This window comes from Cyrtonyx montezumae, unplaced genomic scaffold, assembly GCF_038088225.1.
Source record: "Cyrtonyx montezumae isolate F1298 unplaced genomic scaffold, pur_monq_1.0 scaffold_10, whole genome shotgun sequence".
NCBI lineage: Eukaryota > Metazoa > Chordata > Aves > Galliformes > Odontophoridae > Cyrtonyx > Cyrtonyx montezumae.
The window spans coordinates 4,296,011-4,323,929 of NW_027071826.1; the positions used below are offsets into that span (position 1 = coordinate 4,296,011).

A 27,919-nucleotide genomic window follows, 5' to 3' on the forward strand; every position below is an offset into this window, starting at 1 on the left:
CCAGTCTAACCATGCAGGTTGAGCACAAAAGCTGCAAAAAGGTTGGCATTACTTCATTTATAATGCAGTCAGTATTGGAAAAGGCAGAATTCCTAGAGAAACTAATCAGAAAACATCCCCACAGGGCTTTTGTGTGGCAAATGATGTTCCTGGGGTACTTTACCTTTTTTTTTGAGGCTTTTCCATTGAACGGGGCCACACTACCTCTGAACAGAATAAAGCACGTGTGCCTACAGAGACACGGCAAGACAGGATGGTAACTTCCAGGACACAGTCACCAACAAACAAATGACTGAGTGGTGTCCTGCTTCTCTTGCAAGGAAAGCATGCACCTCCATTACAACCAATTTATTTACAGATACTGCTGGCCCATTTGACTTCAGATTTGACAGAAGTGAAATGGCACACATCTGATTAGAGGTAAGAAGGATCCCACCTTTACACAGTTCCAGAGCTCAGAATATTCAGATGCGTGAAAAAGCTGTGAAAAACCCTTCTGTTACTAATCTGCTGATAAAGACCCATTTCAAACAATCATTAAACTACAGCTGTTACTGTTCTACTTTTCCCCCTTTAAAACTCTGCATTTTGATTACTTGAGTGCAAACATCAGCTTTTTATTTAATTTTTCAAAAACACGTACCAAACTTAGAGTCCCTAAAGCTGTTCTTTCAGAGGTCAAACCTCATGTCTTTCAGGAGACTTCTTAACTGCTAATTACATCTCAATGACTTTAAAGACCACCCTAATATATTATATGCTTGCACACATGGTAGTATTTCTTATTTTGTACCGAAGACAAAATTTTGTACTGAAGCAAAAGACACACTTCTATTTCCCATCTGACACAGGAGCTTGGCTGGTCCTCTTCCAAATCCTAGGATGAATGCTGTCAAATCTGGGTTACAGATACGTAACCACAACTTGACAATGGAAATCCTTGACCCTGGCATGCTGCATGCAGTCACTGATATGAGAGGTAAAGGCTGGCAGGATATGGCAAAGGCAACACCACTTTCTATGGCACTGACATCTTACCCTGCTTAATCTTAAAAAAAACAAAACAAAAAAGAAAGTATTTAATTTCCTGCTGCTTTAGCAAGTCTTGGTTCAGTTCAGGGACTCAGAAGGAAACTTTGCTTACAATCCTAAATCCAGTTTGTTTCAGACCCTCTGCCCGACTCTAGTAAAATTCATATAAAACACACTTACTTCATCTCTATAAAGAGGACTTGTGTAATACATGATATCCATTGCACTGCTGTTCAGCATGTCCCTCAAACCTCGTACTTTGTCTGGAGTAATGGAGTCCACAGTGTCTGAAAGAAAAGAGATTTAAGTTACACACAGGAGAATGATCAAATCCAAACACTGCACATGCAAAGAATACAGCATGAAACTTCTGGGGACAGTTCTGCAGACTGCAGCTACTGGAACAACCAAAGAATCAAATAATGTACCTCCATCGAGGGTAAGTTTTGACCTCCATTCAACTGGAAGAAATTCAACACGTGTTGCAAGATTGGAAAAATACTTTTCTTCTATTTTTCTTGCACTATCTCGCATCCTTGAAAAAAGAGAGAAAGAACATGCTCCTGTTAAGACTGCTACTGGTGGTCTTATAAATTAATGTCAGTGCATCCAGGTGCAATGCATTTCAGCCATTATTACTTTCAAGTATGTCATTGTATGCTTAATAACATTGGTACATTTATTAGTAACATTTATTGATAACATTAGTAAGGGTGACGGAGCACTGGAGCTTCACAAAGGGGTGGTGGAATCTCCTTTTCTGGGGACATTCAGGACCTACCTGGATGCCTACCTGTGCAACCTGGGCTGGGAGCTGCTTTGGCAGGGGGTTGGACTCCATGATCTCTGGAGGCCCCTTCCAACCCCTACAATTCTGTGGTAATTACTTCACCTCTCAATTTCATTACAAAGTGCTTACATTTTCCAAGGAGCTTCAGAGTTCCTTGTGTATTTTACTTTGAGCCTGATCCAGACCATCCAAGTTCAACTGAAAGACATCTGTTAACTCTGATTGGCTTGAGCAGCATATGATCTGAAAACTGAAATCTGTCTTGAAATCCTGAATCCACTGAAATCAACCATTTAGACCACTAAGGATGACAATTTAGTGCTTTTAAACACAAAGAAAATTAATAAAAACAGCGCTTGGCAAGTCAGAATGTTAACTTCACATACCAGAATGGAAGGCTTAAGAGTTCTCAGAGTGGGACACAGGATGATTTATCAGCACTTCAACTTGCAGCTTCCAGCAGCTGCTTCCCAGTTACAACATCAGAGTTTTGCTTTGAAGCTCAGCCTGTTTTTTCTGTTTTCAAAGCAAACTCTCTTCTAATGGTTGCTATGAACAAATGCTCGGTGACATTAATCTCCCATCAGCACTTCTACCAATCCAAATGTGCTTTGGGAAGCTGAACCCACCAGCTGAGATACTTTCCTTGAGTACGAGTGCTCTTGTTCTGCTTAACAGAAATGCAACCTTTTAGCCTGGGTCACCAGCACCTGAGACAGTAATCACTTAAGCTCCTCTGTTTGATGAGAAAACCATCTGCACCAAAGCAGCACCAGCACTACATGGAGATCCCATATAGACAACTCTGTCCAACTCTTGACTTGAGATGAAGTCTATCTTTATCTCTTCAAAACAAAGCCAGCAGTACATGCCAGGGAGCTGCCACACGAGGACAGGAGCTGCTCAAAGCTCTTCCATGAGGTTGCCACAGGAGGTGACAGTACAGACAAAAAGGAAGAAGTGTTGATGAAATTCATTCTTAATTTCCCAGCGTAGCTGTTGCTCTGTGCAGAGCCAGGACTTATGCTGTGCTGGAAGGCTGAAAGCATATGTGTCCAGAGGAACAAATGCAGAGCTGAATTTCAGCTCCTACTGGTAGCTCATATGCTACTAAGTAGCTCTACAATGCACCACAGTTTAATGGAAGTGGGTAGTAAAAACATTTTCCATAACAGATGCTTTTCTGGGGGAAAGGAAAAAAGGAAAGGGGAAAGGAAAGACATAATCTGACACACAGCATTTCAAAATGGTTATCGATGGCGTGACCAAGCAGTCAAGAAATGCAACTAATCAGCACCTCCACTTTTAAAGCCTGGTTTGATTGCACTTCTAATCTCCTAGTCTGCAGTCCAACAAGATGGCAGATGTTTACATACAGCACAGCATCCTTCCTATACACAGTGGGGAAAGGCAAGAGGATCTGCTTCAGTTAGTGTTGACAAAACTCTTTCCTTGCTTAGGGCTGCATAAGCTTTTTGAATATCTTTTGCATGTCAAAGGCAAGGACACATTAGAAGAACAACTCCCTGGGAAGCACACCTCATTTACAGTGAATGGCATCTCCCACTGGTTTTCATCAACAGTTTTGTATTACAAATTTTGATCAAAGCTGTGATGTAACTGCTAAGCAGTGTGGCTATGCTCATGAACAAAACACCTGCTACATAAATGCATCTCTGCTTTGCTATAGCGTTTTTTTTTCTTTTTCTTTCCTCTTAATTTAATGCCTTCTGGCTTAAAAAAATACAATGCTTTTAGCTATTTTATTAGCTGGCAAGTCCCTCCAGCCACATGTGAAATTAACACTAACCAAAGTGATAAATCCTCATCTAAACAGGCAGAGAGTTATTCCTCTTTCCAATACAAATGGAAGCTGAAATACTGACCCCAGAGCAACAATTACTTATATCTATATATCCAAGCACATGGTAACAACTGGAATTTATGATTTTTCTAAGAGAAAATGCACTTGAGCACAGATGCAACAAAAGCATTGTGACATATTGCTATGTGGTAAGCAAAAAGTAATGGTCTGAAAATAAATACTTGTGAGACTCACCATAAATAAAACACACACGGCTGCCTCTCTCTGATTAAAGCAATGAAATAACACCACCATATTTTTCCACAGGTATGTATCCTTCCATAAGAAAGTATATTCCAAAGATGTACTAACAATTTTGTTTACAATTATTTACGATTATTATTTTCATTTTACTTCTGTAGAGCATTCATGACTAGTGCAAAAGAAAGCAGACAGCTACAGATAAGATTAATCTAGTACACAGACTGACATCTGGTAACACAGCAAATACCTGAAGGATAGGCCATTTTACTCATTTTGTTCCCAAATCATCCTTGCATCTCCAGCCAGCCAATCCACAGCCAAGCATGACAGAATGGTCTCGGATTTAGGAGGCCTGGCATCGGTCAACTCCTGCCTCTGAACTCTTCATTTAGGATGGAGGGAGTTAGGGTGAGTGGCTGGGAACAGGACGACCTCCAAGAGCTCTCCTTCCTCTCCTTGTGCTCTAAATGCATGCACTCATTTGTAAGGTGGGAATAAAACACCTATTACAAAGTGGGAACACAACTCTTGGGAGTTGGAGCCAGGTATCTTTAGAGTCCATTCCAACCTGAGTGGTTCTGAGATACTATTCATAAAGTGGCAATAATAACACTGTGATGATTTCTGAACACGTGGCACACTTAAGGAAAGATAAAATAATCAACTTCTCCTATCCATTCAATAACTTTTACTTCATCACAAAGGCAGGAATGAGCTCCAATAAAAAGGTGAGGGAAAAAATAAACAGAATTGCTAATTTCTTGAAAACTTCATCAACCAAAACATTACACTTTATCCAGGATGAACAAGAAATGCAGAGATTTACTCCGAACAGCTCTCTATTCTTTCTGTTGCTAGCCCAGAAACAAAATAAAGCCTTGTTTCAGTCATGCACCTGGTAAATTATGCTTCAAAAGCATTCCTGTCTTGGTTTTACCACTCTGGAGCTCTGTAAAGAAAGCACAGCACTCCTTGCCTCCTTGAGGAGATAATACCATGAGCTATTGAGAAAACATGGGGCTGGCTTAAGCCACGTTTGCTATGTTGAAGTGAGAGCAGTGGGCATGAGCAATAAAAACTGAGTTTTGCTGAAGCCAGGGGAAACAAAAGGGACACTGTTCAAAAGCTCAGCTGCATTTCAGAAATGCAATCTCAAGTTTTATTCAAGGCAGACTTCAAAGAGCACCTGTAAGACATGTGTTGTCCTCTGCCACTGCTCTTTGGGGATTCATCTGCTGTCAGGCCTTAATACATTCAGAGCACTGCTCTGGGACATGTGGAGACTCATTTTACTTCAGAAGAAAGATGAAAATTGTTGGAAACAACCAAGTGAACACAATCGTGATTCATACTCCATCCTTTTCAAGATTAATGGGACTCTGCATGATCAGAAGAACTTAAAATTCTAGGTTATGAGGACAGGAACCCCAAGAGAAGACTGCAGAGGTTCAGTTCAGGTGCCCCAAACCAAGTGCCTCCCTACCTGGCACAGCTTACATACAACAGCAAGGTTGCCTGTTGGTGAGATGTTGGTTTTGGCAGTAAAGCAGATGAGACATTCTCTATTCCTGCTGTTCTACCTTGCCTCCTCACTACTCTCTCCCCACTTCTGGATGGGGTTCTAGTTCTTCAGTACCTGCAGTCATCTTCATTACAACAGGAACACAGAGTCAGCTGTGCTGCTGTTGAGTAGAGGAAGTGAAGTTTTGGGCAGAAGAGAGGACTGGGGAGAAGAAGCATGTAGAGATGCACGGAATCTGTAAGCATACTATTGTAGCTTTGGTCCAATGTGCTGTCACGTGTTAGATAACTAACATACACAGAACAAGCTCTTACAGGAGCATTAATACCCTAACCATCACCTTTTACCTCTTGGGCTGAACTCATCTATGTTCCAAAGAAAGCTCGAGTCGAGACTGGCACAACAACCATTACTGTTTGCATACTTCATTTCAGGAGAACATGTAATTATTACCAGCACTGAAGAATGGAAAACAAAAATGTAATGTGCACGCAGTGCAATGTAAGCTTTGAAATGGAAAATAAACAGAACAACCAAATACCTGAAAAGCTCTAAAAAAAAATAAGCATATCGGAAATCCTGATTTAAGATCCAAGCAGCAAACATTCAAATGTATTGCAAGGCCTCTGAGAGGCTCTGCAAGGGCTTGCATATCATTGGAAATTTACCAAAATAGCTATTCTGAAGTAATTATTACAATGACAATCCGCAATTAAAAAGCTTACTAACAGGACATGCAGTAAAAATGTAATTGGTGACTATACAGTGCCAACATGATGCTATTGCACAGAGCATTTTTTGTGCTGTGAGCAAAGCAAAGGCAAATAGGAACTCTGAATCAAAACAAGAGAGTCAGAGAGAAGCAGACAGACATCAGGCCTGGAGAAAGAGCAGCAAGAAGTACCACAACATCACAGCTGTTGTGGAAAAACGCAGAACAGTTACTCCATTCATTTTTTAAGCATGGGAATTTAAGTGATAGGATCAATCTGTAGTATGACAACAGGATCTCTTTGCATTATTCCTATATTTTAATGTTAGCAGTGCACCACACCAGAAGTCTTGTAACACTAGAATAATGCACCTGATGGGAAATCAAAAAATGCCAGTGACTTACACTAAGCCACCCTGTCTAAATTTATATTACATAGAAATACAGAACATGGTATCTTCTTCCATTAAAAAAATATTTCCTTTTCTGCTGGAACAACTCACAGCTCATTATTCTGTTCGCAGTTGCTCAGCTCAATCATTGTTCCAGCCTGGAGGAGATACTGTCTCTCCTTAGATGAGTCTTGCTGTTAATATCAGCACTGACAGGAGCAGCTTGTTGTACCAGCTGCCATGCTACATTTAGACAATAAATGTGTTTAACTGTACCATGAAGAAACAAAATCATGTCACGTCTTCCAAAGACTTGCTCATTCAAACACTGATAAAATGCATCTTTTCCATTTACTGACTTGCAGGACACCCTGCAACCCTACCATCAAACCGCATTAATGAGCAGACTGAACTCCATTTCTTAATGAAATTAGTGCATACAATTTTAAATTACCCTGGAAGCAGAGTTCTGTTTTCAGCTCTGTGATGAACAGTAGCTGCCTAACGATGCATACGCACCAGGAGGTGCACCAGTTTCTTCTTGAGGCAGTAATCCAAGGACAGCATATCAAATGAGTACTGGTTGTGTCTCTCAGCCCCTGGGTCACAAGCAGAGAGTTCCACATCTGAGTTACAAGCTACATTTCTGCACTTTTTCTTTTCTCTTTCTTTAAAGGCCACTTGCTCAAGTGGAGGTACGGCTCTGTGCTGTGAATAGAAGTGTTGCTCTAACACAGGCTGAAAAAAATACCGAGGTTTTATACCAGGGTAGATTGAATCCAAGAGACTAGAATATATGTACAGAATAACAGAATTGTAGGAGTTGGAAGGGACCCCTAGAGATCAACCAGTCCAACCCCACTGCCACAGCAGCTCTCTAGACCAGGTTGCACATGGCAAAGACAAAAAGCAGAATAGAGGTACTGGTGATGGGAGATAAGAAACATCCCCTTCTGCACATCAAGCACTGCACCAAACCAATGAAAGGTGCCATGGAGTGTGCTTCTTCTTTCTACCCACCTGAATATTGGGATAACAACTTACAGCAGGCACTACACTTACTTGCTTAACAAAGACATCAGATGGACACCACCTGCCCATGCCTGAAGCAGTATTCCACTGCATAATAAACTATACAGTGTGGCATTAAACTAGAGTCCTGGAGATTTCCTTAAGGACAAGGAGAAGAGACACCATAAGAATCCATCTGCCTGGTGGTTGATCTGCATGTTCCCTCTAACCTGCCTTCCCTCTGTTCTCTCCCTGTCTGTATCCCAAATTTCCACACTGGAACATCAGTATCCCAAGTGACACACAACTTGCACACAGCCCAAGACAATGATTAGCTCCAAGGGCTGCTAATGCCTCCGCAGCTGCTGGTAGTACCCAGATATTGGTGAGGAAAGAAAGGAGGAATGGTGATGATGATGGGCAATAGCTCATGTTATACTGTTAGCATGGCTGGAACTACAGGTGTCCTACAAAATCATGTCCATTTTAAAGGAAAGGACACCAAAATATTTTCTCCTTACATTCTACTTAAAAGCGTGAAGAATCAAAAAATACTTCTCCCCATCCTTACCCATTTTCAAAAGGCAACACTTGACTTTCTGTGTCCCCAGTGCAAAAGCACACTTTGAACAAAGAAGTAAAGAAGTAAAGAAATGCACAGACATCTCACAGATGAAAGTGCTAACAGAAAGTGTTAGTATGGCTTGTGAGAACTGTCACTGCACTGGCCTGGCAGACACCTCTTTTAAAATCCCTTCCTACAACATATGGGATCTTCCCCATCAATACATTCTAAAAACAAAATAAAAAAAGACTTCCACCTAACACAATGCTTTCATTTGCAGGTTTTGTACAGACTCTACAGTTTATGCCAGTAACTAGCATCTTAGAGCATTATGCAATACCACCCAGTTGTCTGGTATTTCTTGAGGGAATCAGAGACCAAAGTGAAATTAGCTGAAGCACAAAAACTCTTGTTTCCCTTCAAGATCTCATACAGTGCCCTGCCAACCAATGTGCGACTTGTTATGGAATGGACAACAGTGCACTTTGTCCTGAGCTGAAATTAATCCACACACACAAACCTTGTATGCATTTGCAATGCAGAATGGAGCAGAAAGAAAAAGTAAAACATCTTCACGACTTGTGGTGGCTGCTAAAACAGCAACTCATATTTAGGACATCCGCATTACACGTGAAATTGGCTCTTAAAAAAACAGAAGTTTTAACATTTATTTTGCTGACTAGGTTCAGGTGTTTATCAAGGGCTGTAGATTTCTCTCTCACTGGTTTTGCCTGTTTGCTCCTGAACACCACAAAGAAGACCTAGAATGAGCAGAGCAGGCTGCTGCTTTGAGATGACAAGTGACAGCAGTGAAATCAAGAAACCTACTCTCCCACAGCCAAGGACACTAGAAGAGGACAATGAGCTGCAAAAGCCTGCCAACATGAAGGTACACACCAGGGCAATGGCACCTCAGTCACTCACATAAGCACTGACCTACACTGCTGCTCTGGATTTAAAGGGAGGGTCACAAAGCTCCTACCACGAAATCAACCCTGCACCACACTTTCACGAGAGGCAGTGGGCATGCTGCTACTGCTGTTGACTTTGATGGAATGTGGAACTATTTGGGACTCACGTACCGAACCATCTGCACAACACAGATCTCCAGTTAACACATTTTAGCAGCTTCTTTCAGCTAATCAAGCATTCCTTAACACCAGCTTGTCTTCTCAGTTCTGTCATCAAGACTTTATAACTACTAATATTCAACATAAGTATTTTCAGGGACAGTGTTCTCAGTAACTCGGGACTTTGTCCTATTCACCAGCACTGCAAGCGGCCTCCTGAATTAGCTCACATGTCAAATCAAAACCCATTTGCAAACCAAGCTTCACAAAAGACTTTTAATGAAAAGACCCCATAAGCATTTAGTTATGTTTTGCTTTTCATCAGGAGCCCGTGTACAGAACTCAGTGAGTTCTGTACTGTCTCAGCAGCAGCTTCACACCATATGAAGTCTCAGCACTGTTACAAATACCAGTATTCACTCTAGCTCCTCATTTTCACTCTTAGAGGTATGCACTTCACTTGCTTACTGCTCTGACAACCAGCAGGAGCAATGGAGGTTCCCCTTGATTTTGGTCAAATGAAAATCTTTCCTCACTTGGGAAGTCACAGAGCACCGGTACTAGAAATTCACTGAAATTCACAGCATCAGCGTTTTATTCAGGTTAGAGTTGCTACTGCAAACATTATGAAGGACTCACGTAGCCGTGTTTTTGATGATCCTTCCTTGGTCCATTTTCTGCCCAATACCATGCACAACAAACGCAATGTGACTAGTTTGTGGTGGCTTGTCTTCTAAGGTAGCTTCTTCTACATAGCCTCTATGTAGCCTCGTCCCACTACTTGAAGCTGCAGAAAAAATATTATTCTACATCAGTTACACTCTATGAAATGCAGTGGTCTTATATGTTGACAGAAGCTTAACTTGTCTTAGAGCAATACCTTACCAAGAATTATGAAAATACAATTACTCAGAAGGGATTAGTATGCATTTTTAATAATCTGCATTTTTGACTCCTGAGAGATTTGATTTGTGACGTTAATTCTATCAGTCAACATATTAGTGAGCCATTTCCACCGTAAAGAGAACCAATTTCAGAGCTGGTTTGAAAAACAGCTTTTTAGAGAACAGCTGTCTGATTGTCCATTAAAATGTAGTACATAATGCTCTTCTCCATTGTGCCTCAGCCATTAAAATTCCTTATATCTCCACCTTAATTCCAGAGCAAGTGATCACTGAAATGATCTCGCCCCACAACTAGTACTCACTGTCACTCAATCTCTGACAGCATTAGAGGGGTGGTTGAAAAGCTTTAGACTTTTCCTGCTGAAGTGAAAAACTGCACATTTCATTTCCAGCCAATTAAACCCCACGTTTCCCCAGTCCTTCTCCAGCTCAGTGGCCAAACCAAAAATCAATTCTGTAGGCAGGTATGGGTATCCTCGCAATGCCCTGCAGGTGGCTGGTGAAACCCACTGGCACAGTGTGGCTTCATCCCCCTCTAGTGACAGACCCATACAGAAGGCAACAGCTTTGTATGAGAACTAGAGAAGTATGCACCCTGACAGCCCTTGGGATGGACACACACAGCAGGACAGCAACATTCCCCATGGGAAAAAATAGGAAAGAAGCAACTCATTTTGTCTCAGAGGAAGAAAACACAACAAAAATAGCGAGAGCAGTTCTTACACATGACAGGTTTATCAAGGGAGATTCTATTTGTTATTTCTCCTCCCAAACCATTTAGGTCAGAACTTTTTAATTATCTATTTCACACTGTCCAAGATAACGTTGTGGGTGCAGAGAGCTTCATCCAGAAATCTGTGCAACAGTCTTGAATTATATTAATTCTTGGCAAACATTAATTAAGTATCCACCCAAGAGCCCTGTGGGTTAAGAGGGCAATAATTATAGAACAGAGGCATCAGATCAAAGCCAAACCTGTTACCTGATCTTGTCTCTTCAGAAACCAAGGAAGAAAACAAAAGCAACTTGTGCCTTTTCTTGGTTTTGGGGTTGTCCAGTGCAGTACAGGAACAGCATGGCAGAGAGGACAAGTCCCAGTATTTCAGATGGGCAACAGTCTGACTTTACTTTGAAGAGGAACATCCTCTCTCATAACTGTCTCAGCCTCTCTGGCTATAAAACTGGTAATTTTGAGCTTAAATGAGCCTGGATTCCTTCAGAAAATGCTTTCCATCTAGATCTAAACTGCTTCCCACCTCCTCCCAGTTCATAGGTCTGTTTAATGAACCGAAAAAAGCAAAAGTTGGCAAGAGGGGGAGGTACAATGGTGTCTTTAAGGAGCACATCACGATGTGTTGAGTACACAGAGATAAAGCTAAGGCTGCAAAGGGAACTGTAACTCATACATTGTGGCTGTCAGACACTGCCTCTGTAGTGTTAGCATTATGCAGGAAGTACTGAAAACTGCTGCTTCCAAAATAATAATGAACAAACGTGATAAAAATAATCCACATCTAGTTACAATTACACAGCACAACCAAAGGAACCTATTGTACTCCCCCACAAAGCTCCAACAGCAGAAGGGGCCAGTCACACATTAAAACTTCAAACTTGCACAAGCACACACATTGGCAATATTTGTTACAAACTCTGAGAAATATGAAAATATTACCTTTAGAAAACCCCAACTTCTGTGTAACAGTTCTTGCAATTTTAGATGTTGTTGCATCACTGTACAGATACACCTCGTCCACACTGTGCCAGTCCACATGGTTGCGACTCAATTTTAGGCTATGAATAACTGCAGCAGAAAGGAACAACATTGAATTTAATGGGTAAGGGGAAAACAAAAGCTTCTCCAAACAGAGAAGGGTAACACATACACATTTATATCCAGTGCTTTATTATATCTAAATCCATATTACTTCTTACCTTGGAAAATTCTTACATTTAGGGTTAATCTGACCAGGACAAAGAGCAGTTTGGAGGCTACCCCCTGAGGACATATCACATCATCCTCCTGCCACCCTCATTTGGGGCTGGGAGGCTTCTAAAGCACACCCTTAGCTGAAAGCAAGGAACATGGGGGCAGGGAAATGCATCCCCAAAATACTGCAGGCTGGTGCAATGACCGAGGGCTGCCCTGTGCACTTCTGCCAGAGAAGTACAATTGTTCTCCTACCTTCTCTCTCCTGAGACCGTACAGTGGGCTCTCTGGTCCTGACCGAGGCTATGGGGCACTGCTGTAGCACAGAGGCTCTCAAGGCTCCGTTATGAGCTGGCTCTATTGCTTTTGCTTTCAGAATCATCTAGGAGCTGGAAATGCGGCTCAATGAGAATGAGTAATTTCTGGCACAGAACACAGTTTTGCTCTTTCAAAGGCCCCTAAGAGCTCTATAGTGGATTTTTGTGTGTGTGTGTGTGTGCGTGCAGTGATTGTGCTTTCCAGATTTGGAACTGATTGAACTCTGGAACCAACCTCATGACAAACCTGCTGATTGTTGGGGTTAAGCTCAGCAGGCTCGTTCTAATGCAAATCAGAACCTCCCATATGAGCTTTTATGTGCAATGCAGTATCACAGTTGCTGAATTACTGGCAACACAGCTTTCACCTGTGCTTGGAAATTTGTCGCCTAGGTCTCATCCAATGCATAACATTCAGCATTTGGAGAGCTAACAACTAACAGTAATAGCCCTATGACAAGAAAATGTTGCTTAACCACGGTCATGGGTCTTACTAAAAAGCTGTTAAGTTGTGGAGAACACTCAGAAGCATTTTATGTCATTTACTTCCATAACTATCTCTAGTCTGTCCTCCACTTGGAGCTACTCTTTTTTATTTTTTTGCACTCAAAAAACATTCTGAGAAAGCATGAGCCCTTGTGGCTTCATATTCTAACCTTCTTCCAGCACAAACCAGTTGCAGTCAATTAAATGTTGTGTGACCTATCACCTGAACCTTTTTTCTTTCTTTTCCAAGGCAGGCAGACCTAAAATAGCCTGAGGAAAAACTATATTAAGTCTCTAATAAACAAGGAGATTAGAAAAGGATTACCCCCTTCTGCCATAGTTAAAAGCTGATTCACAAAAAATAAGTAGAACTAAACTGCTGTTTTACAGTGTCAAAGAACAAGGAGGGAAGCAAGCCTGGCTCAGAAGAGCAGAAGTGTCAGCTTGAGCTGACAACCAGCCAGAGCAAGAAGTAATATAGTGAGAATTCAATGAACAAGCAAAATCATTTTTCCTAAACATCCTTGCAGGTGAAGAGAGAAGTCCATATGCACGAATCTCAGTTTAGAGATGGAGAAGAAAGGAAATTCCGAGCAAAACTTCTTCTTTCAGTCCTGGAGCCAATGCAACAGGCTGTGATGTCCTGCGAGGCGAGTGGTCCAGTGGCAAGGGCATGTCACTTCCTTGTAGATGGCAGCTAACTCCTCTACCCACGGATCCACAACCACTGTAGGTTTTTTATGCACCTACTCAGCAGGTCTTTAACGGCAGAGGCTTATCCCAAATGAGTTCTGTGAAATCCAGTATGTTTCTGGGGAAGCTGACAGAGCACGACTAAAAGCACAATGCCTTTGGAGAATGTCCTGCTCAAGATTCTTAAGCATGCACAGGAAGAAGCAGAGAAGTCTGCAACCAAACTACTTACTCACATTGGAAAAACATACGAAGAGCAGAAATGCTCAAATGCTTTTTGGAATCAAGTCCAACCCCTCCATTGGAAAGGAAATACAGAAAGTGGTACATTTTCTCAATCTTGCAGTAATTATTCTCACTTGGAAATAATAAATGCTAACTTTCACTCCTATGCTGTTCCTCAAAAATATCTATGTTGAGGACACATTGAAATAAACTAAAACCTATGCATGCTTGCACTAAGAAGCTGCAAATGAACATCCAACACTATGTCTCTGGACGTTCAGCAGTGCATTCAAAAGTGAACCTAAAAAATTGGGTCTGCTTCTAACAGCAGCACTACATGAAACCATCAGTAACATCCAGGACTGTGCTTCCCTGTCTCTTGGGAACACGATAGCTTACCTCCCTGAAATGTGTTGTCAGAGCAGATACACATCGCATTCAAGGTCAGATATAAACATATGTAAACTTTTCTTATTCAGCACTTGGACTACACATCCTTCCTTTCCCCCATAACACCCAGAAAAAAAATAAAAAAAAAAAAAAGTGGTTCTTCTGGTTTCTCAGTTTTCCGTCCTGGGATGCACTGCTTAAACAATCTGCCTGAGGATCCATGCACCTGTTCCATAGACCGTCCCATATTCTGAGATGGGAGGAGATTTTCTGTCTCCCATTTCTGATTTTCAAAAATACTGGATGTTGGTTCATCCTCCGACCCTGGCTGCAGTGTTCATCAGGGGAATACAAATCTTACTAATATGAGTAAATCTATTGCCACAAAGTCCAGGCTGTCCTGGTGTGCAAGAATAAAGACCTTTTCAAAAGGGGAGCAACACCCTGCTTAGTGACGATAGTTTCATTCTCTCTATCATTCCATAAGCATCTGTCTCATCAATGACAATAGGGAGAGAGAAATGGTCCTCCCATGCAGATTTCCATGGGGGAAACCCAACTGAGAGCTGGGCTGCCCAACTGAGATCAGTCACAAGGATAAAGGATCCACAGTGCGCAAACACATAAATAGCTGGGCAGAGATATTCTGTCATCATGCAGAGGAGATGGTCTTTGGGTGAAAAAAACAAGGTACCTCCTCATGAAAGCCAACAGTGCACTGAGAGGTTCTCGTGAGTCTCAAGAGCCCAAATAAAAGTGGCTTTTACTGCTGACATTCGCAGAGTATATGAACAGTAAAGCAGGAGACAAACATGTCTTTGGAGAAAATTTGATAGCGTGAAAATAATCATGGAAAAAGAAAATAAAATCAAAACATGTAAAATATGTTTTCCAGGTATGGGATAACAAATGCTGCCACTGTTATTTTGAGACCAAGGAAGAGAGAATTATACGTTCCTGAAGATGAGATGATAATGACTTACATTTTCTTTTCAGACACAAAAGCTGACTGTAAACCACCGACATGATACAGAGATGGTCAAAGTGACATCTCTGGAGCTGTTCATACCAACAGATGCCACCGAGTGTCAGAAAGTCACCAAGGCGTGCTCTAGTTTCACTGAAGCAGCACACGAGATCAAGCTGCAGAATTCAGATCAGGCAGTGTGCAGGGCACAGGGGAATGTGCATTCCTCCACCTCTGGTCCTGAAGGAGCATGCTGTCTATGTAGATTGCAGAGGATGAAAGCAGCTCCTGGTAAAGCCACGGGACAGGAATACCCCTCTGGATCAGGCTTCTTGCAGCTTTGTTTTCACACGAGCTGCTTCCCTGACATTAAGAACATGCACAGGTTTCTTAGTGGGAGTCTTTGTATATGCCCCTTCTCCTGTTGCCAAAACCCCTCTGCACACTGCTCAGTTTCCCAGTTTAGCACTACAAGCCAAAGCCTTAGAAAACGACATCAAGTTTTGGTTAACCCCATATCCAGGAAAGAGAAATTAAACTTCCTTTTGTTCTCCAGAAATACCAAGCAAGACAGACACCTAGAGTACAAACAGATGGAAGCCACAGCCCCACTGCTGGTGGAAGACAGTAGAGAGAAGCACGGTAATGGCCTTAAATTGCACTTGAGGAGGTTCAGGTTGGATTTATTCTCTGAAAGAGCAGTCAGGCACTGGCACAGCTGCCCAGGAGTGGTAGGGTCACTGTTCCTGGGGGGTAGTCAAGAACCACAGAGCTGTGGCAGTGAGGGATGTGGACAGCAGGCACGGTGGGGTGGGCTTGGTGATCTTAGAGGTCTTCTCCTACCTGAGTGATCCCACAATTCCATAGAGGTATTGGGAGGGATAAGGAAAGGAATCACTATCACACAAATCTCCAGTTTCACCAAGACAGATGAACACAGAGGGAAACATCCCTCTATAATGTTTAAATACAAAGAATGAAGAGATAAGGAAAATCCAAAGTATGTATTCCCATAGTCTTGAAGAACCTGATCTGTTAGACAACAGAAATTCCATTTAAGCCAGGACAGCTGGGAAATAAGTAAGGAGCAGCAAGCTCATCTTTTTTTTTTATGCTCCTAGCACAAACCCTGTGGAGAAGCTGTGCATGTGCAGACTGCAGGTGTGCTGCCAGCACAAACAGCATGCTGGCTCCAGTGCTCCACGAGCTGAATGCACCCGCAGACAGGAACCTGAAGATGGCACCTCGCAGGGCCAACAGGTTAAAATGAAATTTTAAGGTAAGCACCTGGTTTTAACTTGGCACTTTCATCTACCTGCCAAGACCAAAGCACGGGGTGACTCCTTCCCACCAGAGTGCCAATGCGAGTCAAAATCAATAGGGAAAAGCATCTTTGAAGTGTTAAGAGCTGATGTTATCTCCACCTGCTCCACAAAGGCACTGGCATTCCAGTTAGGGCTAAAGATCAGAGAAGGGAGACACACGGTTTGAAATCCATTCTTATCTTCCTTTTTTTTTTTTTCCCCCAGGTATTTTAAAATAAACCTCTGTTGCAATCAGTGAGGATTAGTTCCTGCACTAACCCAGCCCCATCGTACACATAGCTGAGAGCAAAACTGGACACTGGTATTCTTCTTTTCAAACAGCTCTCAAGTTCCGCTATGTAAACCTGAGATATAGCTGCATATTTTGTTTTCTTTTTTTTTTTTTAACGAATACAAGAAAGCCCAGAGATTAAAAAGGCTATTGCTCTTAATCAAATTGGGCTGTTTCATACTGCTGTCATTTTTATGTGTCATTTTACCACTAACTGACAAACAAGCAGTTTTAATTCAAATCCATACAACACTACAAATGAACATGATCTGGAGAAAAACAATTGACAAAATAATTTCAAAATCACAATTACACGTTAAAAGGCAGATGTCTTTTCTTACTCTTTACGACAGAAGTTACGCTTTTCACCTTTCACAGATTCGATTTCCATGTGTAAGAAGAGGCAAGAAGCAGTTCACTGTGCATCACTGTGCTTTCAGACATTTGCATTTTAGACTCAACTACAGATAAATATCATGGCAGGAATTCCAAGGCAAATATATATGCAAGTCAAAGGAGATCCTCATCCCCCAGAATATTCCTAGGAATTAAAAGAATATATGGGATGACAGGAATAACTCCAAACCTACCACGTGTGTTTACATTTTAAATCTAAGGTGCAGTTTGCAGCAGTCTGATTCCACAGTCACTGCGGTCAGGAAGAGTTTGATCACATATAACAACAGCAAAGTTCTTCTTGTGTTACAACAGCTGCACCTAGAGTGCTGTGCTCAGTTTTGGGCCCCTCACTGCATTGAATGTGTCCAGAGAAGGGCAACAAAACTTTTAGGAGTCTGCAGCACAGGGCTATGAGGAGCAGCTGAGGGAGCTGGGATTGCTCAAGTCTGGAGAAGAGGAGGCTCAGGGAAGAGCTCATTGCACCGTGCAATTTCAACCCCAGGAGGGGTTTGGCCTCTTCTCCCAGGCAACAAACAGGACCTGAAGAAATGGACACAAGATATAGCAGAGGAGGTTCAGATTGGACATCAGGAAACGCTTGTTCTCTCAGAGAGTGCTCAGGCACTGGGATGGCCTGCACACAGAGGTGGTGGAGCCACCGTCCCTGGCAGTATTTAAGAGGCATCTGGATGAGGAGCTACAAGATATGGTTTAGCAGCTTGTTGTAGCAATGGCAATGGGTGGACGGCTGGACTGGATGATCCTGTAGGTCCTTTCTGACCTTGTGATTCTACAAAACAGGGATTTTTCTATCAAACAGCCTTGACCGCGTGTTCTCTACAGCCTCCCTGTCTTATACCCTATGTCTGGTGACTTACCTCATTTCAGTACTGATATAAAAGCTGCAGTAAAAATAACTTCAAACACAAAATCAAAAAATGCATGCATTATCCTAAGAGCGGCCGACCAAATACTGTCTAGTACAAAACTCTTTACTCAGTTCCTTCCTCAGCACAATCTCCCTTATGCTGGGCCTGCAGAGATTCTAAAAACGTTGCTTCTGCTTTATTAAGTCAAACCACAAAGTAAGTGTGTAGGGAACCAAAGTCTACAGTTTTCATTCACACCCACAAACAATTATAATGAAGACTACAGCATTACATTGCTAGCATCTACTTTTCTCTATGTCTTACAGCACTGCTATTTTTCTCCTAAGCTTCACAGTGATTTTTCCTTCCCATTTGGGGGAAATGGCAAGAACACAGTGCAAGAAATCAAAGCATGTAATTCTAACACATTTAACTGGTATGAGCAAACTACAAGGAAAAGTTTCCTATGCCAGGAGTACTACAAGAAAAAAATAATCTACAATTACTGTACCTTGGGAACGCTTTCGCTTAAGACATGCAGCATCTGATTTCTCCTCATATCCTCTCCATTTCAACAAAGAAGGGAGGGAGAAGGGAGTGAGGTAGAGAACTAAAAGTAAAAACACTGAGCTTCAAAGTAAAATTTTTAAAAGGAGTGTCATTTTTTTCATTAATATTACCATTAAAAAAAGGAAAAAAAAAAGAGTTGATACATTTATTGAAACAGCATATACACTTAAACTGGTTTTGTAGCACAAGTGTCAGGTCTCATTAGCCAAATTTAATCTCTTCGCTCTCTGTAAGCAGTTATGACAGCCCAACAAAGTGAAGGGTGTTAGTAAAGGAAAGCTGTGACACAGCACACGCAGTTTCAGAGTGCCTCTGCATGAAGGTGTACAAAAGCATTAACACACAACTTGACATAGGGCAGAGCAAAGACACTTTTAAGTAGACTCCAAACATTCGGAAAAATAAACAACTCATTTTCAAGCACCGCTCTTATTTTCTAATTTTTGTTAATTATTTCCCCCAAAGACTGTAAGAGAATCATTCAAAGTTAGACCAGAAAAAGAAGTCCTACTGTTAAGGTGTGTTGTCAGTCCTTCAGAAGCTGCACTCAGCAGAGCAATGCAGCAGCACCGTGCCTCTGACAGCCCTCCCATTAGTGAGCAGGAGCCTCCCTTTGATGGCAAGGCAAGACCACAGCTTTTATTAGACTTTCCCTTGTCCTACTTCACCCCTCCTGAAACACTGTACAGTTGTGCCAAAGATTCTTTTTCATGGACTTACCTTCACATCAGTGCCGTGTAATTAGGGAAGGAATGCTTTAAAGAAAGGGGAAACTGCTGTGAAGCACATAGGGTTATGCAGTCACGTGGCTGCTTCTCTTGGCACTAACACAGCAAGGCTGAGAGTCAGGTCTTATCAACTTGCCTTCTGTGCTTGTACAAATAGCCTTACACTGTAAGCAAACGAGAGCCTCAAAAACCTTACGTAGTCAACAGAGTGTGTGCTTAAAGCCAGTGAGGAATCAGAGTCTCCAGTTGGGCTTCTGAATCTATAAAGTCACTGAAGCAGCAATGACTGGAAATCAGCTTCCCTGCTGGAGAATAGGAAAATGCAACTAACGTGACATCCTCCCTTACAGGCACCAGGAGTAATTGATGCTCTACAGTCCAGGAACTTAAAAGTGATATTTTCTCACACCTCCTCATACTCTCAGCTCATACCTCTGTCAGCAGATGCCTTCATGTAGATGCTGTACACTACTGCTGCACATCAGTTTTCTACAGGAGAGGAAAACTAGGCTCGTTGTTCCTGCACCCAGGACACCCAATGGAGCAATTTAGTCTATAGAATATTGAACTGGCTGTAGCAACACAGGAACAGACAGCCCACAGAGATACTGCGGAGTCTCCTTTGCTGGAGATGATCAAAACCCCACTGGAAACATCCTGGGCAACCTGCCCTCCTTGGCTCTGCTGCTTTCACAGTCTCCATAGATCCCTTCTGATCCTGGCAATTCTCTGACTGCATGAATGAGACTTTCCTTTCTAAAGGTTAATACAGTCAGCTGCAACAAAATGTTATTGTTAATGTGCTTTCTTTCTTTCTTTCTTTCTCTTTCTTTCTTCCTTTCTTCCTTGCTTTCTTTATTATTATTTTTAAATGAACAGAGAAAACTGTAAGGCAAAACAGCAAAAACTCCTAACAGCATTTTTTTAATTGTCTTGTGGCATCTAACGGCACACGGAAAATCCACAGAAAAGCCCAAGAAACTCATGTGGTTTCAAAATCAATGCAATATCAAATTTATTCTGATTCTGACTCATGGGATTGCTTTCTACATTTCTTACAGTCTCGCACAGAACTTTGATCCCACAGTGATTTCCACTGAAGGAACTCGCTGGGGGTTATCTGCTCCAGCCTCCCGCAGGCAGGATCTGTTTCTCAGTTGAATGTAGTATCAAATTTGGATCAGGTTGTTCTGGCAATTTCCAGTTGAATTCCAAGCATCTTTATGGACAGATACTCCACCATCTCTGCAAATACCATCAGCTACATCTGTTCCTCTTTTACTATCACATATATTAAACTTCCAGCATCACTTCTCCCTAGTTAAATGAATATTCCTGAAAAGCTTACAGAATAACAGGAATCTAACTATACTTGACACTAGCAGCTACCCTGCAGCTTAATGGCAAGCTGCTCCATATTGAAGACACTGCTCCTCCATCCCTGCCTGCCTCCCTGAAGCTGAAACTGTGCTGCCTGCTAAGAGCTCCTCTGCACTGCAGGAGCACACAGCAGGAGATGCGTGGGCTCTGGGCACACAGCAAGGGACAAGAAGCAACTCTTAAGCTGCAGAACATCCCTGCCTTTATTGTGGTTAAATGATGTTAGCAAAGCATCTAGCATAAGATCCTTTCAGAACTTGCTATTATCCAAGTTCATGGTCTTGTTTTATCTTATACAGCAGCCTTGATGTCACTAAGGTTGCTAGAGAATGCTGCTCCTCTAACAGGTAACTTCAGATAAGCAAGCCCTGAACTCACTGTCTAAGCAAGTATAAAAATACGTTTCTAAATCTTACTTTATTCTGTACATTTATAGCTTACTGCCTGCTAGCAAGGCATTACAATATCCTTTTCATATTCCTTTCAATATGTTTTCACCTGAAGTACTGCTTCACAGACAAGTGTTATAATAAAGGTCTCAAATATTTATGGAGTTATTTTACAAAAGGACTGTATTTAAGTATAACACCTGGGTACAAGCACAGTACAAGAAAGGTCAGTACTGCTGCAGGAAGGCAGTGATAGCCATCTCAGTGTGACTAAATAAACACTTCAGCTGGTTTCATATTTCAATGGTCAATATTTATATTTAAAATTTTGAACCTAAGAATTCAGATCAAAATGTCACCTGAAACCTTGCACCGATGTTAATCTACCTATGTTCAGCTTGAAGAATGAACCTTCCATAAGAAAGACAGGCAAAGTCCTTGTGCTTATCACAAAAGCCTGGTATTACCTGGATGAAAAAAAAATGTAATCAACTAGTGGATAAATGATTGAGAGGGCCCCAAAGCCCCCAGTACCATTCACCTATCAGCAAAGTGGCAGAACAAAAAAATCAGACCTGGGAGTCTGTGGTAGCCTGCAGATACTGTTTCAGCACTGCAGCATCTCATTGAGGGGGTTGAAGTGTCAGGCCTGATTGCTTCAGGAAAGACTCGAGCAGCAAACATTGAGCTCCCAGTACAACCACCGAATGACAACACGAGGACTGCTTTGGCTCAAAAGATTGGTTTCTAAACCATGTAAGCAATGACAAGGTATAAGATACTTTCCTGAATCTGCCATTATTACATCTGTGATTTGCACAGGCTGCAGACATTCTCTTCTACAACAAAGCAGTCCAAGAAACGCAGCCAAATCATTGCTCCTCATCCTCAGTGTGGACATCCTGTGGCTGTGGTTAACCTGTCTTAATAGCCAGAACTGTGAAGTTTCTTCCTGTATCAACAATGAGACTAACACTTAAAGCTGAAAAACGTATTTAGAATCCGGTGCAAAGATTTAGATGCAAAGTGGTGTGATCAAATACTAAAGTAATTATGCCCAGGTAATAACAGACGTTGTAACAGCAAATCAGCAGAGACTGCCTCCCTTTTTGTTGAGGGGTCAGATAAGATTTGTAGCTTTTCAGCATTTACGAGGTTGTATCAGTGTTGTGAACAGCCATTTTGCCTCCAGTGAAATCTACAGATCCATTCTAGCTTTCATTAGTCTGAAGTAACAGTCACCTGTAAACCTTGATGGCACCAAGATGTATTTAATACAGGATCCAATGACAAAAAATTGCAGCAACGAAGTAATTAAGTAATTTAAGCTGAACTCAGCTCTTTTCCAACTACTGATGTTTACCTCACCAGTGATAATGCAAGTTGTAAAGCTTCTCCCCGTGCCATGTGCAGAAGACAATCAGATTTCAGCCAACAAGAGATACTTTGAGATAAAATATCCACTTTTCACACTGTTGAATATTTTTTCTGCAACTCCCTCATTTACTAGGAAAAAACCTACTGAGAGTTACTGGTGACTCATGCTCCATTTTGAAGTGTCTGCATACATCTGTTGTTGTTTTAGTTCAGCCGGTGGCTGCAGGCTCTCTGATCTCTTATGTTTATGTAAATAACAAGGGCTGTATCTTTCCTGTCCCTTTCCTCGGTTCAGATCTGAGAATTTTTGTTGTACAAACCAGACTTGCTGGAAGAAAAGCCCACCTGAGCTCCATTCCTTACATGATGAGGTGAACCCAAGTGCAGCTGAAGGCATTTTCTCTTCCTTACCACAGACGTTGTGCTGCTAAAGGCTGGAAGTGCTCAGCAGCCATAAGGATGTGCTCTCCAAGCCAATCCATGCTGAGCTACCAGAAAGTACTCTGAACTCGCAGCGGGGGTATGGCTGCAATAACAAAGCTGGGATTTGTATCAGGACACTGAAATGATACATCAGGTGAAAGCACCTTTCAGAAGCAGGGCTGTGGGCACCGTGCTGGGGGTCAGAGGTCACCCAACTTTAGGCACCCATCTAACAGAGCTGTTAAAGCAAAAGCATAGCCATTCCTACCTTCTGTAACTGTTCTGTTCAGAATTTTATTCAAACTCCTTTAAACTACAAAGCTGCTCTGTATAGGACAACCCAAAATGTCACTAAAATGCATTGCCAGGGCTCTGTGCTCACAGTTCTTTTCTTGTGAAAGTTGAACAAGTGACAGCCAACACACAAAAGCAAAGTGTGAAAGCCAAAAATAATAAACTTCTGCGGTGCTACATTTACCCAGAGCAATCAGTTCAACTGCACAGTAAGTTCAGAAGATTGTTCTTAAGAAGGTTAAATGCATCTGACTGAGACTGCCAAGAAACCTAACTGAACGCCCTCAGCCTGGTGATTAAAATAGGACTTCCATAACAGAATGAATGCCCAAGACTTACCATAGCTGAAACTACTCTAATAAAGTCACAGATTGAGCTAGAATGGAAAATGAAATGTGATCCGTAAAATGGATCCCTTCAGGGCAGAAATTAGGAACGCTGGCCAGAGAGCTAATAGCCAGTTTGCATTCAGACACTGACACACTTCTTAGCCCATAAAGAGATTTCAGTTTGGAATGAGATTTCAAACACAATTAAAAGATATGAAACATTAAGCAAAATGAGAACAAGAGGTCTATCTGTGAATATACCAAATGTGATACAACAGGAAATCCTACACTAAGATACAGTGGAGAAGGGGACAGTAAACTGCACCCTATAACCTTCTCCATTATGTAGAACAGAAAACCATCCCAGATCGTGTTCTTAGCTAAGAAAAAGACTCCAGCTGTCCAGAAGTCACGTTATGAAAAGTAATCTTACCTTGTTTTTCATCAGCTGGTTTTGATACTTCCATATCAAAACTCTCTTGCATCTGCTGGCCCCGGAAGCAGTTGAGATGCTCCTGCTCTATCAGGTTACTCTCCTCCTCCTCCAGAGGTTGCCAAGTACCGTCAATAAACCACTGTCCACGCATTACGGGAATCCTCTCTGATTCTAAAAGCCAAACAAGAGATTCTTTTATGCAACAGACCACAGACTGACCACAGGTGAGAGGGAGGGGAACTCTGTTTGGTGTCCTGATGAAAAAGGTACACCCTCTCTGCTGGCACCTCCCAACAAGGAAACCCCAACTGCTTTGAGAAACACCACTTCTTCCCCATGGGGCTGAGTGTGTTAGAGGACGCAAGGAACGGACAGAAAGATGTATATTCTGCAAAACTGATTTAGAGTTAAGTTAAACGTGGGATTTATACTCCTCTCTATGTAGCTGCCCTGTATTGTCAAAAAGAATGAGGAACTTTGTACAGAGGAATATGAGGCTCACCATTTGACCAACGGGAACCGGTGGTCTGAAGTCGTAAAGACGATGCAGAATAAGAAAGAGAGCAAACCATACGTGCTTACCCTGACTGCACTGAGCCTTGTTTCTTTTGGAAACAGCACTTAAAATAAATCCATCTGCGCATCAATTAGCATAAAGGATGGTTTTAAAGAGTGAAGTTACTTCCTAAATAAAACCAGTCTCCAGTGACGGTTGTTTTCAGTCACTGTCACTCTAGTTCCACTTCCAGTGCTCTGAACAAAGAAGCTGGGAGCCGAAACAGAATTCCCTCCAAAAAGGTGCCCTGGCACCAATTATTCTTCAACAAATCATGACTGTGGCCATGGGACTGGCTGAGACCCAAGAGCAAGAGGGCAACTCCACCACTGACTTCCAGTACAAGCTGGGAGAGAGACCTGACTGAATGCAAACACTGTACATGTGTACAGTGTACTCTGCCCTCCAAGGAAGCAAAGTGCTCGGCCACAAAATGAGAGACTTAGAAGAGGAAATGAAGGAAAAAGAGCACCCAGACTTTACTGCTCAAAGAACCATTCCTACACAGATGGTGTGAAAACAGCTGGTAAGGGCAGCTGAGAAAAGTAACAATGGAGGCAAAAACAAACACACAGACACTAAAGGAAAACCAGATACATAAATGCAAAGGAAAAAAACAATTTTGCCAAAACAAACAGAGAGCAGAGAGTTTCTGGCTCCCAAGCACGGGAACTGAAAGCCGAGATGCCCAGCCTGTCAGCAGGAGGATCTGAAGTACTTTCATACCAGGTGCTCACAGCGGAGAATGAAAAGTAGCAGAGATCTGCAAGCAATTCTCTTATTTATTCTGAGTTCTTCATCCTTCAGACCAATGCAGCTACGAACAAGGAAGGCTAAAGGGAAATCTTGCAATAATGTTCCAAGGGAGAAATGCTCCACATTCCAAAGCCTGTTTCAAAACCTTTTCCATAAAAGATTTACAGCCCAACAGTGTTTCTCCAGCACTAGAAACACCGATTATCTCCTAACATCCTGGCTTTGCACCTGGAGTGGGGCAGGCTGTGGGTGATGGCACTGTTGGGCAGCTCCTGCAGCACACTGAGGTGGGCAGCAGGGAAAGCAGCAGCTGCTGGGGGCAGATAACAGCAGCAAGCAGCCCCATCACCATTGGGTGCTGACATGGGTGCTCTGCTGATTACCCAAGTGTATTCACGACTGGGAAACCCACAGGCAGCCCTATAAGCACGCACACAGCACAATACAGGCAGCTCTGACCGCTTCCAGCCTCTCTCATCCCAGCGTCCTGCAGATCCCAGTTTTCTCTTGATCCTTTCTCCCAAGATCCTCAAAGCCTGGTTTAATGCTCTGACCCCTCTAGACCACAGCAGTATGGCTGAGCTGACCAAAACACCAAGACATTGGAGGCCCTGCCTGCAGCAGGGGTGTTGAAACCTGATGATCCTTGGGCTCATCCAGCCAAGCCATTTCATGATCATGTGACACAGCAAGGACCCAGATCTCCATTCAGCTGCTAAAACAGCTCTCCAGATAGCACTGAGCTGTTACACCCTGAATTTCTGTTTTTGATATCAATGACCCAACCAGATGAATGAAATGGCTGTTGGAAGGGCATGGTTATTTAATGAAAATGGATGTGAACAATCAGAAGAACAGAAAGTGGCTTTAAACTGCAGGAATTAAATATAACGACAAGTGACACAAACTGCAGATGTGAATGAAAATTCAAACTCATTTTAGAGTCTACATGCCATGAACAGAATGCAAAATGTCAGTTTTTGGTATGAACCTTCTCCAACACAAACTGTCAACCACGCCAGCATTATTAATCACTGCTGCACAGGGAGCAGAAAGCAAACTTCAACAGTAGCTGCTCATCATTGTCTTAACCTCAGCTGCATCCCCCTGTGCTTTACACCTGTCACACACCCACACTGTTCTGTAGGACCAGTGCACACACATCCAGTCCTGCTGCTCTCACAACAGAGCTCTGTCTGTAGGAAGAATTGAAGCACACGCAGAATGGGAGTGAGCACAAAGGATGCCATTGTTGCTGAAGCAATGGCACAACTGTGTGAGATGTTGATCCTCGCTGGGAAAATCTGCAAGCAGCTCCTTAACTGTTGACTAAGCATTCTGATGAGGCTCCATTCACTGAATCCATAAAAAGATTAAAACAAAACAAAAAAAAAAGAGGCAATATGAATACTATTTTATACCCCGAACCAAATGAAGACAAGACACCTCTTCTTCATTTTTGAAGGGTTTTGAGGTTTTCACATGGGAATTTCCACCTACAGATTTCAAAAATTTGAAGCATTAGCAATTAAAAAAAAAACATTTTCAGGCCTTTTCTGCTGGAAAAAAACTTTCCCACTGAGTTTCTTAAAAGCAGACTCCAGCACTCAACAGCAGCTCTCAAATATTACATGGGCAAGTGCCTCTCCCAGAGAAGCTGAGCCAGGAGAAGGAAAAATGGGATGACTGAAATAAGAAAGCATTTATTGTAAAATATAGCATAATTTTGTTTAGGAATAAACTAATCTATCTGGCTTGAGGGCTGGAAAGGCTGTTTATCAGGAAAAAACTTCATCTGTAAATCACTTTCAGATCCTGAGACAGATTGTTAAGGGGCTTTGTTTTTAGGGCAGGGCTTCAAAAATGGAGCCAGGTTTTACAAAGCTCAAGTTCTTCCATTTTCCAGAGTTCAGTGGGATGTTATGGAGACCCTGGACTTGCTCCCCACCAACCCTTTTATTGCTGAGGTGATCTCCAGAGGGCCCTTCCAAGTGTGACTACCCTGTGTCTCTCAGTGCCTGCAGCCACAGCATCTCAGCTCACAATGTTTCACGTCCTTAGTGTGTGGCAGGCTTGATCACTGCTACGCTGCTGGGAAACCCCAGGAGAAAGATCACTCCATAGAGGAGGAATGTCTCTTCCTGCAACCAGAAGCACAGTTTGGTTTTAAGAAAAACAAACTCACGCAGAATCGTAGGGGTTGGTCCTTCACAACCATCAGATTTGCTGGACATGACAATGAACTGCAGCATATTGCTTGGCAAAGCAGGAAAGAAACAGCTTCCTGATGGCTGTGTAGTGAAAACTAAGCAATGACGGCTGTGTTACAAGCGTGCAGTGCTGGGTTGCAAGTCAGTTCATACTCCAAAGAGGGCAGTGACAACCTCCTGATCCTAAAAGCCACCAGCTCCCAGAGTGGCACTGGGTGGTGAAGGAAGGTGGTGTGTTAAGGCAATCACTGTGGGCACGGGGCTGGGTGGGGAGCCAAGGTAACTTTCAACACAGCAGCGGATCCTTTGGTATCACCTGGCTGAGCGAAACCTCAAAGGTATGTTGTGGTAAACAACCCTGCTGATCTCAGGTGCTCTTACACCAAGATTATCCTGTGATTCATCTGGTGGGCATGATGCAAGCTACTACAGTAACTGCCACTAGACAGCAGGGTACCAAACCTGCTATTTTAAAACCCAATTGCACTCCTATCCACTCATTCATTCACATCTTGAATATTCAACATCGATTTTA

General features: G+C 42.4%; 1 protein-coding gene across 3 annotated transcripts in view; it reads right to left on the reverse strand.

The window, feature by feature from the left end:
• The window catches only part of DDHD1 (DDHD domain containing 1), a 55,408-nt gene that overhangs the window by 18,370 nt on the left and 9,119 nt on the right, over positions 1-27,919 (reverse strand). For 2 of the 3 annotated variants that reach the window (XR_010622948.1, XM_065748619.1), the window contains exons 2-7: positions 23,860-24,033; positions 18,448-18,546; positions 11,740-11,868; positions 9,802-9,949; positions 1,461-1,567; positions 1,213-1,319 (exon numbers count right to left, since the gene is read on the reverse strand). Coding sequence is in view for 2 of the 3 variants with exons in the window: in XM_065748619.1 (XP_065604691.1) it covers positions 1,213-1,319; positions 1,461-1,567; positions 9,802-9,949; positions 11,740-11,868; positions 18,448-18,546; positions 23,860-24,033 (764 nt within the window). In the remaining variant the exon portion in view is untranslated. The remainder of the gene's footprint in view (positions 1-1,212; positions 1,320-1,460; positions 1,568-9,801; positions 9,950-11,739; positions 11,869-18,447; positions 18,547-23,859; positions 24,034-27,919) is intronic. The other variant, XM_065748623.1, reaches the window with a different exon arrangement.